At 36.8% G+C, this 18,999-nt stretch overlaps 1 protein-coding gene across 1 annotated transcript in view; it reads left to right on the top strand.

Moving 5' to 3' along the window:
* The first annotated feature begins 1,951 nt into the window (after positions 1-1,951).
* LOC129226548 (protein NipSnap-like) overlaps positions 1,952-18,999 on the top strand; it is a 32,789-nt gene continuing 15,741 nt past the window's right edge. The window contains exons 1-6 of the mRNA XM_054861157.1: positions 1,952-2,087; positions 2,940-3,080; positions 4,372-4,417; positions 8,003-8,094; positions 9,693-9,904; positions 10,777-10,808. Coding sequence (XP_054717132.1) covers positions 3,074-3,080; positions 4,372-4,417; positions 8,003-8,094; positions 9,693-9,904; positions 10,777-10,808 — 389 coding nt within the window. The 5' untranslated portion in view covers positions 1,952-2,087; positions 2,940-3,073. The remainder of the gene's footprint in view (positions 2,088-2,939; positions 3,081-4,371; positions 4,418-8,002; positions 8,095-9,692; positions 9,905-10,776; positions 10,809-18,999) is intronic.

The raw sequence follows: 18,999 nt of genomic DNA, 5'->3' as shown, positions 1-18,999 counted from the left end.
TAAATCATGTAAACAAACTTCTACGTTGTTTTGAAATCTTGAATCACAGAATACTCAACGAACTTTTTTTTTTTTGAGATGAGTTTGAGTCGGGCTGTGGCCCATTTCAACCTTAATCAGCAAAGAAAAGCTCAAAGAAGGCAGGAAACCGTTCTTGAATCCAATTTAAGACGAACCATTTCCAGAGTTGTATTCTCTGATTCGCTGCCGATAATTTTTAGCGGCTGGGGAATTTTCAGTCAGCAGTTCCTTCAACAGATCAGGTGCGTCACACAATGCCGGTAACCGCACCTTTCCGTCATGGCAACATTTAGTATATTTATTTGCAGTATTACGCTCTTTCTGCCAATAAAGAGCACCACAAAATTCGCATTCTTCACACATTGCTCCACAATCATGTTCATCGGCAATGTTGTTTTGAACGCGTAGGCGCTTTGAGCGTCGTCTATTCTCTGCTTCAGTACGACAGTTCAGTTCAAAATGAATAACCGAGAAAGAATTTACTTTATTCCTTTTATTCTCAGCTGAAAGGTTTCGCCAAATTTGTTTAGGGTTATAGTAGTTTTAGTATTGTGCAAGCAAAGTAGCCTTGGCGAGTTTTCGCGTTTTTAGTTAAAACCATTTTTTGTTCGTGACGTGGCAAGGATTCAGAATAACAACAAGAAGGACAAACGTTTGAGAAAATATGTTTGGTGCTCTCTGAGCCTGTTTTTAGTCATGGCCAGCTCTATGTGGCATTATCAAGAACAAGATCTTTTGAAGCAGTGTCAGTTGTGGCTCCCAAACGGGACATTTTTAATTGTGTATATGAGGAAGTTTTCTCAGATTAGAATATATAAGAGTGTAAATATGTAAATATATAAGAGTGTAAATAATGTAAATACATCCCTCGGGGGAGCCTGTAACCCCTAGAGGGCGCGTCCCCAGGTGGCGGATAGGGGAATGCCTTCATTGGTTTTCCAATGGGTGGTAGAAGGGAAATAAAATACCTTCCGCGGACCAACAGGTAGAAGTGCAATCTCTCCAAAGCAATGACAGACACTTTTGTATCTATAATGGTAAAGTTGTGCACATTGCCAAGGCAGTCATCTTACATACAGCAAAGTTAAACTGTCGAAAATCTGGCTAAAGCAGACAAATTAACATTATGAACGTAATTTTCATATTGGTTAAATGGATGGTGACCTAAATGCAATTACCAACTTTAATTTTTACGGAAAATTTTAGCTAGGCTAATGTATTGGCATACAGCGAGCGAGCGAAGCGAGCATGGATCGCGAAGCGATCCACAGGGAACTGCGTAAGCAGTTCCGGGGGTTGGCGAGCGATAGCGAGCAGGGGGCGATAGCCCCCTAGTTTATTTTATTTCGCGCTGGCGTTGATCGTCTGCTACGATCAACGCCCGCTGTTGCTAGGATATCCACCAGTCACATGGTTTGGTTTATGGGCAGCAAAAGGGTTGCCATAGCTCGGTCTACTCTTATTATTAGTCTATGTTTTAAACTTATCTGATGTTTATATAGATAAAAGTTGCCATTCTAAACTACTGAGCTTATGAATTTTTCTTTTTAGTTTTTTTGGTTTTTACGCAGTCGGGTTTTTTGTTTTTATTTAATAGTTTTTTTTTTTTTTTGACTTATTCTGTCATATCGAGCATGGATCTATTCTGATTTGGTTCGGATTTATTCGTAAGGTTCTCAAAATTATTATTCCTCTCATAGGTTGCGTTCGACGAAACTCACCGGTCGACCGGTAAGTAACTGATACTAACCGAATCGTTCTATGATCAACCGGTTACCACGGCGGTTACCATTCTAAGCATATGATTGGATGATTGGAGCACGTGATCATTAACTGTCACGTGATTAACTAACCGGTCGCTCTCGGTCGAGCTCGTCGAACGCAACCTAATTATGATAATCATGCGTAGTGGAGAGTAGGGACCTTGTGTCCACACCTCAACACATCACCGCGCCTAAGCGCCAGAAGAAGAAGAAGAATTCAAAAGGAAACTTGAGAAAAATTATGGATTCAGTTTTGAAATGCAGCCGGCTCTTTAAATTTGGAATTAATATCTCCTTTAGCAGGTATTTTTGTGGTTAACAATGAATTTAAAGCTGTTAAAAATTTTGTGTTATGTTTTTTTTATTAGCTTGATTTTGTTGCGTGTTTCAGGGTCAAATAAAAGGTCGTTTCAATAACGAGATCTATTTTGTTTTACTTTGAAAATCGTACGTATCTTTCGACAAATGACGCGGTGTTAAGAATAGATATGAGTTTGCATTTGGCTATGTATCTAAGTTTGGGATCCCTTTTTATGTCCTTCGGAAAACAAGCTAGATTTGTATAAAGATTGTATTTATAAATGAATTCTATCAACTAAAAGAAGTGCTCCCAAAGTTAAGAAAACTAAGGCAAAACTTACGACAAAAATGCTGACTTTTCGTACTCGTATTATTTTAGTCATTTATTGTGACAACAGGGGCACATTCTGTTCAATGGCAAATTAATTTATTGGAAAATGTTTCATTGCAAAATGAAATATTGAAAATATTTCATTTCGATCATTGGACGTAAATATTACAGAAAAATTAGTAATAAATCTTGTTGTAGCGAGAAAAAAAATACTGCTGAGTTTATTTTCAATAGTAACATTAAAAACATATGAAAACAAAAGTTTCTTATTAGTCTCTACACATGATATCCATAACTCTCGATGAACGTGCAATAAAGAAAACTCAAAAATGTTCTCCTACTGAGCAGTAAAGTTATCAACACTTCTTTTTGTCGAGAGGAGATGTTGTTAGACAATATTCATCCCAGGCGCTGTCATGTCATAGGATGGCCCTGTTCACTATACACAACTATGATGATAGCTATAGTTTCATCAATTTGTTATAGTAATGTATATTTACTTATTTTTACTTCTTCCCCATTAGGAGTTTATCTGTTGGAGTTAAAAATCACTCAAATAATGAAGGTTGGTTTAGTAAGCTGTTGATGGTACGTAAAAATTGATCCTGGTCATGACTCTCATTCAAAGGTTCTATCTGCCTCTGACATTATTTATGAAATGCAAAGTATGTTTAACTTGAACTGATTTTTGTATTACTGTATTTTTATATCCTATGCTTTTTCTACGGCTTTGTTAAGAAATCAGTGTTATTTCCATGCGTGACATATGTATATATGTGTGGTTTTATATTTTATTTGTTAAGATTTTGTGTGTAAGTTTATAGTTAAATGAGAAATTCTTACTGTATACAAGGTGTATCAGTACAGCGTTTAGACTTTCAGGGCGGATAAGAGAACACCTAAACAATGGAAAACCACACAGCAATGCATGGTCGGAAACACTTTCCTGGCGCTGTAGCAACAACACAAATCACCAAAAAGACAAGATATGAATAAGAGAAGAAAAGATGTTTTTTTTCCTTAGTACAGCAAAAAAAAATAAGAAAAAAAAACATAAAGGTGTTCCAAAATAATGATTCCGGGCCGTGATGCATGCCTCACATTTCCAGCGCATTGAAGATCGAACGTCGAAGCGAGCGTGGCAACAAAAACCGCGTGTGTACATGCACCGTCATCTGATGTTTCGGTTTACGTAATGACGTCTATAGTGTACACCAAACAAAACATTTTCCAGCATTTTTGCTATGTTAAAAATAATTGATTTGTTTTCTCCTCTTATTCGTGTCCTGTCTTTCTTGTGCTTTGTGTCGTCACCATTGCGCCAGAAAGCGTTTCCGACCATGCATTGCTATGTTATTTCCCATCATCTAGGTGTACTCTATCTGCTCTAAAAGTCTGTAAGCGCTGTACTGATACACCCTTTATAGGGAGGCTCAAAAGAAACTTCCCCAAATATGAAGCCTTGGTTGCCTATCCACCTAAACAGTTGAAACAAAATTTTAAACATAGTTGTTTGAAGCTATGCACTAGAGCAGTGGTTCTCAACTTTTTCACTACTGAAGACCACTTCCTACCCTTCCTAATCTTAAGCAGACTACATATGATAAAAATAATATTTTCGCAACAAATATATTAGATGAAATAAGATCAGTGGAGGCGATTCGCCACCACTACTTTGCTGTTCACTTGTTTGTTTTCTTGAACAAAAAGTTATGATTCAAAAAAAAAAAAAAAATCTTGATATTTCAAGTATTTTTGTATATTTCCTTTGGAAAAAAGTAGTGCTGAATTATTTTTTAATTGGCACCATATGAATAAATACTTGTATATAGTACTCAAATCAACTTTGTGTTTTGCATATTTTGACTCGGTCAAGGTACTCTTGTTCCAGAATATACATGTAGAAAATCCTAGTGTTATTTACTGGTACTTTAACATTTATACTTTGTTTTTTAGCTCATGATGTCAAGCCAGATCATATAGAGCCATATTTAAAAAATTAGTAAGTAAGGTTTTTTTTTTTGTGAAAAGAAATACCTTATTGAATTTACAAATCTATGCACTTTTTATAATAAATATGTTTTTGTGTTATATTTTTTGTATTTTGTGCATATTTGTATACACACTCTTGCTTATATATCCAGTGGCAGCAATTCGGGGCGCCAGGGGGGGGGGGGGGGCGAAACCGCCCCTTCACTATTTTGGGACAAATATTTATTTAATTTTCCAATTTAGGAACCAAAACTAGAAAGTAAAAATTATAAAAAAAGCAGAATGTCAAAATTTTCAGAACATAATTATTTGTTTTACTTTGTATATCTGGTAATAAAACTTTATTTAGCACAAGCAGTAACTTTTACTGTATGTATTCATTGTTTAGATATTAGTAAATCAATTGTTTTTTACTTAAAAACAAGGCCATACTTGTTCAATAAAATTAGTAAAAAATATTTGACATCTCAATCTTCAATCATATAATTCTTTTGAATATTTTGTTTAACAAGTTCAAATGTTTGCAATGACTTTTAAAAAACACAGTTAAAAGCAGGAACTGGAATTGTTAAGCACAGTTTTACAATGATTTGGGCCCCCTAAAAATTTTGAGGGGAAGCTCAAGCTTCCTGAGCCTTTTGGGTAATCAGGCCCTGCTCACGCAGAAGTTCCCAAACTTGGTGCCATGACACACTGAAGTGCCACAGCGAGAGATGGAGGATGCTGTGAGAAACTCATGAAGTGTATACAAATAGCTACTCCTAATTTCTTTTTTTTTTTTTTTTCATTCTAAATGCAAAGCGTTGATGAAATTTAAGGAGTTAGATATAAAAAAAGTTTCTGGCAATTAAAGAAAAGCTAAAGATTCTCGACAAGCTTGAACAACTAAAAAATCGTCGAAGGTAGCAAGACAATTAGGTATAAATGAATCTTTTATTTGTACAATTAAAAGTCAAGAAAAAGGAAATCCGTAAAAGTTTGCAAAGTAAGCAAAATACAAGAAAAAATATGAAAATGGAATCTGTTCTTAATTAATGGAATTGTGAATTAAAGAGAACAGGAAGAGCAATGTTACCATAGATAGAGACGTTATAAAATAGTTGGCGAAACAACTGTATTAAGAAATATATTAGAAGAACGGTTTGATACGCAGCATAAACCATCATCTTCTGCATTTTTTTAAGTTACAAATATTATTATTGAATCTACTGCACATTAGTGTTATAGTGCATTATTTAATTATTACTACATACTGTACGTACCATACTGGTGTATTTTATGTCTCTCTTTCCCATTGATCATTCGTGCAACGTAACAGTATTTTATGTTCATTAAAACAGCTTTTAAAAAAAAAACAGTTAAAATTCATTGTTTTATGTAAGAAACAATAACATATAGCTAAGGAATGGTTTAAAACAGTTTGAGGTGGTGTTTACAAGTGTCTAAAATAATCGGGCATATTTAAAAAAATTGTTCACATACTCTTTTCCACAACGTGAAATTTCGACTTGCGCGAGGGATCTTGAAACACATCCCTCGTGTAAGTATGTACTCAACTGTATCTTCAAGTGATATTATAGTCTCCCCGATGGGAAGTCACTGTGACCTCCTAAAAATTTCCATATTTGGTTAATTTTGTCTGACTACTCGGCGAAAATTATCACCACTTGATTTGTTTTGATTTTGTTTAAAGATTAGAAGTTTGTAAGTTTTTAGGTTATTTTCTATGTGAGTTTGGTACAGATGTGATATACCCCCCCCCCCCCCATTTGGCGACATCCGATTTTTTGCTCAAAATTGAAATATTTTTCTCGCCAATGAGGCGATAACTTTTTAAGCATGGCATCCCTTGCGATACTAACCTGTGTTTAGCAACCCGAAGGCAATCTTAGATCTGTTCAAACTTGTTTACTTTGGTTGTTTACTCGGTTTCACGCAGGAGAGATATGTGTTGTTTCGTGCAATATACCTTACAGGAAAGCTAATTTTGTGTTAGTTTAAATTCAGTAGTTGTGTTTTGAAGTAAAAGCGTTAGAAAATGCCAGTTTCTTCAAACTTGAACGTTAATTAAAAGTTAACTCCTCCGTGGTGTGTATCTGTAACGTGCCATTGTCATATGATGTATTGTTTTAGGCTCAGTGTGAGGATTTATACCACAAAAAAGTAAGTTCTTTATTTTAGAATTAAAAAAAAACTCTCACTTCCGAAATTCTTTGTTTTTACAAATCTGTGGGGGTTTCTTGTAGTTTTTAACTTTATTTTTACTGTATGTAAATTAATTTTACAAAAATAGTACGGTTATTTTGTTCTAAAAGTTAATTCTTATCGATGCCACAAATTATTTAGACATTCTATTAACGTGCCTCCTTTAGGTACTGAATTTCTGAAAATAAGTTGCCTCCAGCATTTTATAAAAATATAAAGGTGTTATTTTATGCAAAGCAAATACATGTATGGTATTTTTGTATTGTTTATGTTTAGAATGTTCTGTTGAGACATTTCTACTTTTCATACATCGAAATTTGAGTAACTAAGCACTTTTTTGGCTGAAATAGTTATTGATTTTGGGGATGTTTTCCGCTTTAAACATCGCAATTTAAATCACTTTGCTCTTTTTTATCAGAGTATAACAAAAGTTTTTGTTCAATGAAATGCATGTTGGAAAATTGCTTTTATTTCTATTGGTACATATCATTGGTGAGCTGTTATAGTAATTTGTTAATTTAATCATTTTAAATACTTTCTAGTAATTTTTCTTTGTGTACAAAAACTTTCTAGTTTCTGGTATTTTTGAAGCATATATTCGTGATGTTTTTTGTTGTGGTTTTATGTTGTTTTTATATATATTGTGTTCTGAAGTGCTTTGGTCATGTTTTTTTATCTGATTTTTCCCTGTTGGCACTAAAAAAGCATCGATAAGAACAATGTATGACATATGTCGTCATACATCATTTTCTTGGCGACGCTTTCTTGGCACCAACAGGAAAAAGTCGCCAAGGGTGGGGTATATCACATCAGTTCCATGAGTTTTTTTTTAATGCACTCCCTATCCGCTGCATTGAAAAAAAAAATTAACTGTGTTGTGAAAACAACTTTTTAAAGCCACTCGTGAAGTTTCGAACAATTTTTTTATGCAATCTTTTTTATGCCGTCCCTATCCACGGCATATAAATAAATTTGGGTGCACTAAGATTTGCAATGTGACTTCAAAACATGGAAAGGGCTCCGAGTTGCTTTCTCCCTCCTCCAGTTTAAAATTAAGGGTTTAGTGAAAATTCTTATGCTCAATTCCTTTTCAACTCCATGTTTAAAACATTTTTCAAAATATGTTCCTACATATCCATGTTTTCCAAAAATGTTTCTGCTTTGAATCTTATTTTTAAAAGCATTCAAGAAAGCAATCTCTATGATATTTTACAGTTCAGAACTCAGATAGTTTTAAATTGTGCAAAAAAATGCAATGGTGATTTATATCACGGTTTTCTTTCCATTCTGCCATTTGAAAATAATATTGTGTCATTTGTGTCAATATTTGACATAAATTATTATACTCAATCATTTAGCAGTTTTGATTACATTAAAACTTGTATTGCAGTGAAAAATATGTAAAAGTTGCTGCTGAGAAAATAGAAGGTACTGAATTGGTTGCAAGTTTTCGTGTAGAAATAGGAGATCAAGATCAATTCAGTATGTAAAGTATTTTTCTTTTTGTTAACTTCTTTGTTCAGTGTTTAACTTTCCTAATTATTAATTGAACTTTTAAAATTTTCATACGTAATTTTTTTGACCCTTTACAGTTTAGATTGCAAAATTTAAACTCTGTTGAAAATACAATGATGTAATGGGAAGTTTCAAATGGGGTTGTTTCCTTCAGTCAAAAGTACTATTTTTAGTCACTAAAATTGATAGAATAAGCAAAAAAATAACAAGGACCCAGAAAATACTTTCATTTTCCCAACAGTTTTTTTTTAATTATTTTTTTTAAATGTCTGATTTTTCAAATAAGCCGTGGTCTTTATAATGTCACAAATGATGTACTTTGGCGCATCTGTCTACCTTGTTTCCGCATTATTTTAATCAATAAGCGAGTTAAATATTGCGCTCTACGCTTGGTATCAACCATAGCGTTGCCAGTACGTGTGAGTAAAGATACGAATCAGATATTGTGTTCTGTGAATGGCAACATTGGATGGCATTTCATCATTTGTGATGTCATCAACAGAAGTCTAAACAATGAAAGTGCCAATTAAAGTAATTTTTTTTTAATATTAAACTTAAATAAATTATTTTAAAAAGGGTCAGATACTACGTTTTTAAGCATACTCTTTCAGAAAAAATTACTTATAAAGTTTTGGAATTGACCCCATTGTAATGTGAAGTTAATTTCAAAATGTATCATAAGCAACTATTTAAAATGAATAAATAAGTACTTATGTGCTTAAAAAAAAGTACATAAAACAAAGTTTTAATAATAAAATTGCAAAAACTGCCAGAAGTGTGTATTGGGTTAGAAGGAACTCCTTTCTCAATGTAAAAAGATGTGAGCTTACAGATGCCAAAAGGTACAACTGAGGGGGATGTTAAGTTTTTGTACCATAGTCCAAATTGTTAATATTTTAGTCAAATTTTCTTTTAGATAAATAAAATAAATGACAAAACCCATTGTTATTTCTTCTAAAATACATTTTTGCCCCATGCAAATCGGGTTCGGACAAATTGTTCCGATGTAAACAAACAAACAACATTGAATCGGTAGTGGCTGCATTTGGACGATTCACTCATTTGAACTGGATTGGGTTTTGGTTAGTTCCTGCATGTGATAATCATGAGATGGTTTTCTAAAGTTTTCGTATGTGGCAACAGTGCTTGTTATTTTGCATAAGCGATTAAAATTTCGAATGTTGGTTGTTCCACCATGTGTTTTCATGTCTATATAATGCTGCAGGTTTGAGAGCTCTCTCTGTCTCCCTTAATTTTTTTTTGTGTTAGCCATTTTTCACAAGACGTTGTTCGTTTTAGTATAATGTTATATTTTTAATGTTCCTGTTGAACTGGAGTCAAATACATTGTCTAAGTATTAGCTCATTCAATATGCTAAAATAAAAGGATATTTTTTCTTCGTGACTTTGTTCGTCATGTGCTTATTTCAACTGCTACTCTGCTAAATATTTCTGAGATCTGAAATGCTTCCTTCAGGCCTACACAAATCACTATCTGTTTCATGCTTTTGTTTTATGATAGGTTTTTTTTCAACTAATTTATTTGTTTTAAATTTCTTTTCCTAGTTCATATCTGGCGATACAAGCATGGATATCCTCACGCTCATGAATTTTTGGAGTTGCGCCATAAAGATAATGATTTAAGAACACTGATCGCTGAACGTGTTAATTTTTTGAGGTATCGAGAAAACCAGTTTATGTTGCCATTTAGTTTTTGGGGTCATCCTGAGCCAAGACAGGAGAACCATATGTATGAAATGAGGTCCTATGTTCTAAAGGTGAGCATGAATTAGTTAAATAGTTGCTTTGATTTTGTTTTCTTTGTTTAATTATCCAACAATGTCATTGAAAGGTTTCATACAAAAATGGTGTTTACTGTGAAATGTATAATTTATTTCATGTCAGCAACTATGTAAAACCTAAGAGTTTTTGAATTCTATCCCCTTTTTTGCTATTTCATGCATCATCACCAAGGCTTAATTTGTATGGAAGCTGTATTGCCCTGCACTTCTTTTCAATTTCATGCACATTTTTATATATTAGGCAGAATTCAAGCTCATTTCAGCATTGAAATATGTTTTGAAGACTAGGGGGCTCCTGCTCTTAATTTGTTACAATTAAAGCTTTGATTCACATCTAATTCTGAACTCGCCTTGTACACATGCAAATTAATGTAAATAATATACTTTTGTTAAATAGGGGAAATGTCATATATACAATAAAACTTACACCTCATAAGCATGCATTACTAGTAAGAGTGTACTAAAATTTTCCTGAAACTGGTATAATATTTGCAGTACCCTCTAATAGCTGCTACAGAAAAGTCTTATTTATTTTTATGATCTTAGTTTTAGGGATCATAGTTTCATTATTCTGAAATAAAATTTCTGAACTAGGAATGCTTTCTCCAATTCACTTAAGTTATTTTAGGTATCAAATATTTTAACATAAATATTTCATCTGTTTTATTACCATATTTGTGTGCAAGACTATTTGAGATATCGTCGCCTCACAGCAACAGTAGGATATCTTAGTGTTATTTCTGGAATTTGATGTCTTACTGTTCCTCTGATATGATGATATATTCTATTTATATTTCTCATGCACATCATTTGTTTTCTGGAATAAAGATGCTTTTTCCCCCTTTTAGCCTGGTACCATGATAGAATGGGGTAATAATTGGTAAGTTTCTTAAATTTTTGATAATTTAGTTCGCATTCAATTTTCTTTGTAAACTTAACTGTGTTTTGAAAAAAAAATATCCTTTTGTAATGAATCATAAGTATCATTCACTGAAAACATTTTGCATGGCATTACCTTATCATCCAAATAAACTTACTCAAACCTTGTAGTTAAATTCTATTTTCCTTGAAGAGGCATTCAATGATCAAGAATATGCAAATAGAAATACAAAAGAGACAAACTTGCATCTAACTCCTGGCATAGCTTGACTTTCCTCTCCTGCATGCCTTTTAGCATGAAGCTTTCAGGTCACCATGCATTCCAACATGGCACTAGAGGTTTTCATGCCAAAGGATCGGTCCCGGATTGTCTGTGTGAAGAGGAACAATCCTAACCATTCGACCAATCAGGACTTTTTATCTCACATCAATACTTTTCTCCCCAACTCCCATACTTTTTTAGTTTGAAGCCTTAGGATTTCTGTATGTTGCCACAGAGGCAGCGAGCGGGGCGTAGAAGTGTGGGGGCAAATTTTTTTCAGGAAAATAAAGATTATTTTAGGCTATCTTGAGTAACTAAAGGGGGGGGGGGGGTGTCTTCTGATGTTCTCTTGTATAAATGTTTTGGAATTGTAATTTTAGAAACGCCATTTTAGAAGAGTTTCGTCAACGTTTGGAGAATGAAGAGGAGTTTCGAGGATTGTTCCCGTAATGTTTTTATTAAAAATAAAGTCTAATTAAGCATAGTAATAATAAAAACAAAGTTTGAACTGTCTTTGGTAATGTAAAGGTAAGGAAGGCTCTTCCCGAAAAAAAATCTTAAACTGATGTCTTGAAGACGCAAATTAAAGCTACCTTTAAGCAAACTTATAGCAAGGGGTTTGGGGTTCTCTCCCAGAAATTTTGCAAAGTTTAAACATTTTTTAAACGTTATTTCACATTTTACATTTATTGACTAAAGGGGGAACGAAAGGGTTTGGATGGTCTCCCAGTATTTTTTTTTTTTTTTTTTTTGAACTGATGAAATTCAAAGAACTCAGTCTTGAACTTCCTTTGGTCCTTTGGGGACTTCAGTAAAAGATCTCCTGATTTTTTTTTTTTTTCTTTTTTTTCCATATTGCAGTCTTAAAAACGCAGTTTTACACTATCAAGGGAATTCTCTTACGGATTTTTTCCTCAAACTTTAGTCTTTTTTACGCAAATTTAGATCATCTTTGAATTTAAAGGGAAAAGGGAGTGCGCTGGGGGATTTTCTCCCAGAAAATTTTCAAAATTGAAGTTTTAAAACTGAAATTTAAACACTATTTGGTGACGTTCATTTTCGGGTAATCTCACCCAAAATATTTTTAAATTAAAATCATAACATTGAGGCAATGTTTAATGACAAAAAAAGTGTTGAGGCAGTTGCTCCCCCCCCACCCCCCGAATCGCCGCCACTGTGTTGACACATATTGCAGAAAAAGTCATAGGCCCTTCTCATGTCTAGGATCAAATCCAGTTGTCTGAGTTAAAACAACAATTCAAATTACTAGACCTGATGAACTTTCTGTGTAGATGCTGGAGGTGGGCAATGTCGTTCTTTTTAATGATCCGTTCATCAGAGGACCGTTCATTCTTTTGATCCATTCATTTAACTCATTCATTTGAACGACTTCATTCATTTAAAAAGTTACTACCCTGCACGACATACTCACGTACATTCGAAATGTTTCATTAGATCAGCAATATTCCTTGAAGGAAAAATAACGAAAATCATCTAAAAGTAGGAAAATATGGCTATGAAAAATGAATTTTAAAAGACTTTATTCTGCTTTAGATGTATAAAACAATTCATTTTGTAAGACATTTCTCAGTTGCGGAATGGTAAGATATGTTTTCTATTCCAAAAATTGCAGGTTCCATTTCAGAATGTCACAATGTTAAGTTATTAAATTGTACTGTGTAAAAAAAATAAACTGTTTGTTACAGTATAAATTTTGCAAAATTGAACTTACGTGAAATAGTGCACTAATTCTAAATAGAAATATCTTATCTCCAAATATAATATGGTTACAGGTGAAAATAAAACAGAAACTAATTTTTAATCTATACTTTAGGTTGCATTTTTTAAAAAATGTAAATCATGAATTAAATAACAGGAAGAACTACCAAAAAGAAAATAGAAAGAAACAGGCTACAACATTAAACACCAGAATAACGAAATGTTCATTAAAAACTATTGGAACTGATTCGGTGCGACTTCCACTTTCTTGAAATGAAAACACAGTTCTTGATAAAAACACAGGAAATTTATTTACACTATGTACAGGAAAGATCGTCAACAACTGCTAAATTATTCATCAGCAATTAAGCAATTATCACACAACACCGTAAACTCAACGTTTACACACGTATTTACTTCCAAATACGAAAACAACACAGCGAAAATGCCTCGCAATAAACAGAGCAAAAATGCACTCAGTTCGAAATCTCAATCGAAACTAACTGTTTATCCATCGCTAACGGCTTAAATACACCGAAAAGAAATTTCTCAAATATTCCACACGCCTCTGTAAAGTAGTAGACCGTTATCAATGAAAAGAAAGAAAATAGGGGTCGTATACTTTAGCCGAATAAAAAAGGGGTTGTATATTCATTACGGGAAACTATTTACAGGTTACGTTCCTACAATAATTACTATTTACAGAATTTGTAACATTGCCCCCTTCCTAAGGACTGCACGTCCCGGGCAGTACAATCCCCAGAAAGGGTGCCAAACTTCTATCACAAGTTTACAAATATACACATTAATTAATAACTAACAGATACAGAAAACACAATAATAACAAGAAATATTACTAAACATTAAAAGCAAAAATTATCTACAACTTTTATGTTATCAACCATGGTTGTTTACGTAATACTCATGAACTATGGCCATAGTATGGGGCTAACCGATCATAATGTACAACCCTAGGTTTTGCATTAGGTGATTTTTGGATCCTCACTACGACGTCATTCAGTCGGTTAAGGACTTTGTAGGGTCCATTCCAATGCGACTGCAATTTGGGTGACAGACCTTTCCGTCGGATGGGATTCCATAACCAAACCTTGTCGCCTTCGTTGAATTCATGTCCAGTAGACCTTGTGTCGTATCGGGTCTTCATCTTCTCCGCCGCGGTGTTGATTCGCTCTCGTGCGAAGTTATGAACGTCTTCCAACGGGGCCTGGAGATCCTGGATGTACTCCTCAGGCGATGCCGGCGCATCCGGAGGGCGACCGAAGACGAGATCACAAGGTAGCCGAAGCTCTCGTCCGAAGAGCATCTGAGATGGGGCATATCCGGTAGTCTCGTGGACAGCACTGCGGTAGGCCAGCAGGAACAAAGGTAGCTTCTTGTCCTAATCCTGTTGATTTCTGGATACCATAAGCGAGAGATTATTTAGGATTGTGCGGTTAAATCTCTCCACCATGCCGTCCGATTGTGGGTGTAGTGGTGTTGTCCTAGTTTTCTCAATTCCGAGAATTTGACATAGGCCCTTAAACACAGCAGAGATGAAATTCCTCCCTTGAGCGGAATGAATCTGCAAAGGTGTTCCGTTTCTCGAAATCCAATGTTGGACTAGAGTCTCTGCTACGGTAGTAGCCTCTTGATCTGGAATGGGATATGCTTCCGGCCATTTCGTGAAGTAGTCGATGGAAACAAGAATGTATTTGTTCCCATCAGCAGTTCTTGGTAGAGGACCCAGGATGTCGATCCCAATTCGTTCGAAAGGAGCTCCAACGTTGTACAGATGTAGCTTCCCTCTGCTTCTCTTCTTCGGTCCTTTACGAGCAGCACAGGCGTCACAAGAATGGCACCACTTCTCCACGTCATCCTTCGCCTTGCTCCAGAAGAAGCGCTCCCGAACTTTATTGAGGGTTTTCAAGACACCAAAATGTCCTCCAGTCGAACTGCTATGTATTTCTTTCAGAACATCTGAAATCCTTGATCGGGGAAGTAGTAACTGCCACCTAGATGTTTTGCCATTGTCAGATTCCCATTTCCGGTGTAGCACGCCGTTCCGTAAATGGAGTGAGTTCCATAAAGCCCAGTATCTTTTTGTTGCAGGACTGAAGATGGAAACGTCCTGCCAGCTAGGGCGTCGACTGTCACTTTCCATGAACTCTAAAATTGGTTTTATGTCGGGATCTTCAAGTTGATCTTTTCGAACTTGGTCATCACTCCATGGATCAGGTTCTGATGATGTTGGAGTCACTGTCACCTGATAGGCGGTAGGGCTAGTCGTTCCATACTGTTTCTCGATTCGGGAACAATAGTGGCAGTTCTCAGGACAGGGTCTCCTTGATAAAGCGTCAGCATTACCGTGAGATAACCCTTTTCGATGCTTGATCTCCATGTCATATTCCTGGAGCCGCTGTATCCATCTGGCTATCTGGCCTTCCGGATTTTTGAAGTTTAAAAGCCAAGTTAATGAGGCATGATCTGTCCGAAGCAGAAATTTTCGGCCGTAGAGGTAATGATGGAAGTGTTCTACAGCTTTCACTATGGCCAGTAACTCCTTTCTGGTGACGCAGTAATTTTGCTCCGACTTTGATAAGCATTTGCTCCAGTAAGCGATGACATGTTCATTTCCGTCAATTTCTTGGGATAAAACAGCTCCGTTGCCCTCGTTGCTTGCATCAGTGTCCAGGATGAAGGATTTTTCAGGCTGAGGATAGGCGAGGATAGGCGTTGATGTTAAAGCCTCCTTCAGTCGTAGAAATGCATCTTCGCATTCTTTGGACCATTCGAACTTTTGCTTGCTCTCCGTCAGCTTATGCAAAGGTCGTGCAATGTTGGAAAAACCCTTTACAAACTTCCTGTAGTAGGTGCAGAGCCCCAGGAAACTTCGCAGCTGATGGATGTTTTCGGGACGACTCCAACTCTTGACAGCAGATACCTTCTCTGGATCGGTTTGTACACCCTCAGAAGAGATGATGTGACCAAGGTAGTTCACTTCCCGGCGGAACAAATTACATTTGGACGGGCTTAACTTCAGATTGGCTTCCTTAAGCTTTTGCAGCACCTTCCTAAGATTTGCCAGATGTTCTTCGAAGCTGCGTCCCACGATGATGATATCGTCTAAGTAGACCAGACAGGATTCGTAAGAAAGTCCTCTTAACACTGTCTCCATAAGACGCTCGAACGTAGCTGGTGCATTGCAGAGGCCGAAGGGCATCACTTTAAACTGCCATAAGCCTTGTCCAGTTGTAAACGCTGTCTTCTCTCGGTCATCAGGGTGTATCTCAACCTGCCAGTAGCCGCTCTTCAAGTCCAGGGTCGAAAACCACTTGTGTCCGGACAGAGTGTCCAAGGTGTCGTCTATCCGTGGAAGAGGGTAACTGTCTTTCTTGGTGATTTCATTCAGCCGCCGGTAATCGACACAAAATCTGGTGGAGCCATCTTTCTTTCGGACCAAGACGATGGGAGAGGCCCAAAAACTGGAAGAGGGTTCGATTACATCATTCTCCTTCATCTCTTTCAGGAGGGTCTCAACCTCTTCCTTCTTGGCGAACGGTAGTCGTCTTAGATACTGTTTAATAGGGGGGTGTTCTCCAGTGTAGATCCTATGCTGCGTTAAATTCGTCCGGCCCACATCCTCCGATGTAGATGAAAACAGATGCTTGAAGTCGTCCACCAATTGTTCCGCAGTAGTTCTTTGATCTTTCGATAATGGCGCACTCCCAATTAACTTCGATGTCAAGGACTCAGAAGACACAGTTTCGGGGGAATTGATTCCTCTAATGATGCAGTTTACTGGAGTACAAGTTGCTAACACTTCACCTTTCCGAATATTCCTTGGCCTTTCACTCACGTTGGCGACTCTTACAGGAATTACATCCTTAGAAAGGTCCACAAGCGTAGATGCTACCAGCACTCCTTTTGGGTTATTGCTTAAGTTGGGGGATTCAATGAGTCCAAATCGAAAACTATTGCTTTCTTCAATGGAGCCAGGTATTAATGATTCTGACCTTGAGGGAATCCATAAATCTGTTTGGGCTATTATTTGATGAGCGGATTTTACATCACTTTCTGCAGGGAAAACGGCTATGTCTTCTCTCATCGAGTGCAGCTCATTAGTCTTGAAGTCGAGAGTGAAGTCATATTTCTTCAAAAAGTCCAATCCGAGAATGAAGGGGTCCGTGATATCCGCAACAAATGCCGTATGATGGTAGGTGGCATTCCCAAACACTATTTCTAAGTCCACTTTACCCTCAATCTCAATTTTGTCACCTGTCACAGTCTGGAGACTTACGCGTGGCGATGTCCACAGCAGTTTCAATCCAAATTCACGAGCCACGTCTGTCCTAATGATTGTCACATTGGCTCCAGTGTCGACAATCAGTTTGCAAAGATTCCCATTTACATGGGCGTAAATGAAAAGTCCATCACTGCCACTACTGGAAGAGGAAATCTGCAGAGCTCTGGTGGTGTTGATTTCCTTCCCTCGCGTAGCTTGGTGAACCGGACAACTCCTTCGCAGGTGTCCTTCACTACCGCATTTCCAGCACTTCTGCTCTTGTTTCTTTTGGGCTGTTATGCTGCTCAGATGTCTTGCCAAGTCACCGAGTTGTCTCTCAAGTTCAGCGAGGTGGGACGACCTGGAATCAGACTCATCAGCTTCCTGAGTCCGGATTAAATGGCGATCCACACAGGTTGCTTCGTGGGCGGCCTCGTATCTCATCGCATATACCAAAGCGGATCTCAGGTCATTTACATCCGCCATCCGGAGGGCCTTCTGGATCTCAGGATTCCGAACTCCGTCGATGAAGTAGTTGAGTGCCAGGTTGTCTCGAACATCCGCAGGACAGTCGCAAAAAGCAAGATGCGACAGTCTCTCGACGTCCGCCGCTAGCTCTTGCAGGGTTTCCCCGGTTTTCTGGAAACGGGACTTCAACTGGAGTCGGCTGAAATCTTTCTTGCACTTCTCACCGAAGCGAAGCTCCAATGCAGATGTGAGGGCGGCGAAATCCAGGCGCTGGCTGTCCGGAAGGGTCTGAAGAATGTCCGCTGCGTCACCTCTCAGGGATGCTGCAAGATGGCAGGCCTTGGTAGCAGAGTCCCATCCGTTCGCTTCCGCCACTATCATGAACTGAGTTTTGTAAACCTGCCACGAAGTTTTCCCATCAAATGTGGCAAGTTTAATGGACGGTCGAGCAACCGATGTGGGAGCGCCAAACTGTACAGAGCTACTTTCCGCGGTCGCCAATCTCCTTTCCAGGTCTTTAAAGATGTCTTCTTTAAGTTGATGAAATTTTCTATCTTCTTCTTCCAGTTTATTTTCTACAGCATTGCATCGGCCTTCAACGGAACTTAATTTTTCTTCAAATTTCTCTTCGATTTTATTTTCCACTGCGATGAATCGGCCTTCAACTGCCTCAAACTTTCCTTCAATAGCATCAACTCGATGCTCTATCTCATTAAATTTATTTTCCATCACAGTCTTTACCGAAGTAAGATCGTTTTTAATTTCCTCTTTGTTAGAAACTAGGTCATTTTTCAGCACCGTTAAATCACTTTTCAATTGGTTTTGATTAGCCGCCATATCATTTTTTAATTGTTCTTGATTAGCTGCCATATCATTTTTTAATTGTTCTTGATTAGCTGTAAAACTTGCAGTCAAGTCACTTTTTAATTGTTCTTGATTAGCTGTAAAACTTGCAGTCAAATCACTTTTCACAGAGGTGATTGCGTCAAGAAGTTGTTTTAATTATTCATCCATTGCGCGAGTAATCACCATAAAAACGAAGTCCAAATTTAAAAAGTCTTTATGAAAAAAAATGTCCAAAGTCACACTTACTCGAGAAAGTCCAGAAGTAGCCCCACGTTGGGCGCCAAATTGTAACGGATTCGGTGCGACTTCCACTTTCTTGAAATGAAAACACAGTTCTTGATAAAAACACAGGAAATTTATTTACACTATGTACAGGAAAGATCGTCAACAACTGCTAAATTATTCATCAGCAATTAAGCAATTATCACACAACACCGTAAACTCAACGTTTACACACGTATTTACTTCCAAATACGAAAACAACACAGCGAAATGCCTCACTATAAACAGAGCTAATACACACTCTCAGTTCGAAATCTGAATTGAAACTCCCCTGTTTATCCATCGCTAACGGCTTATATACACCGAAAAGAATTTTCCACAACATTCTTACCT

This window comes from Uloborus diversus, chromosome 7, assembly GCF_026930045.1.
Source record: "Uloborus diversus isolate 005 chromosome 7, Udiv.v.3.1, whole genome shotgun sequence".
Taxonomy (NCBI): Eukaryota; Metazoa; Arthropoda; class Arachnida; order Araneae; family Uloboridae; genus Uloborus; species Uloborus diversus.
Note: the sequence above shows the minus strand (reverse complement) of the source record. Positions and strands in the feature narration are given on the sequence as shown.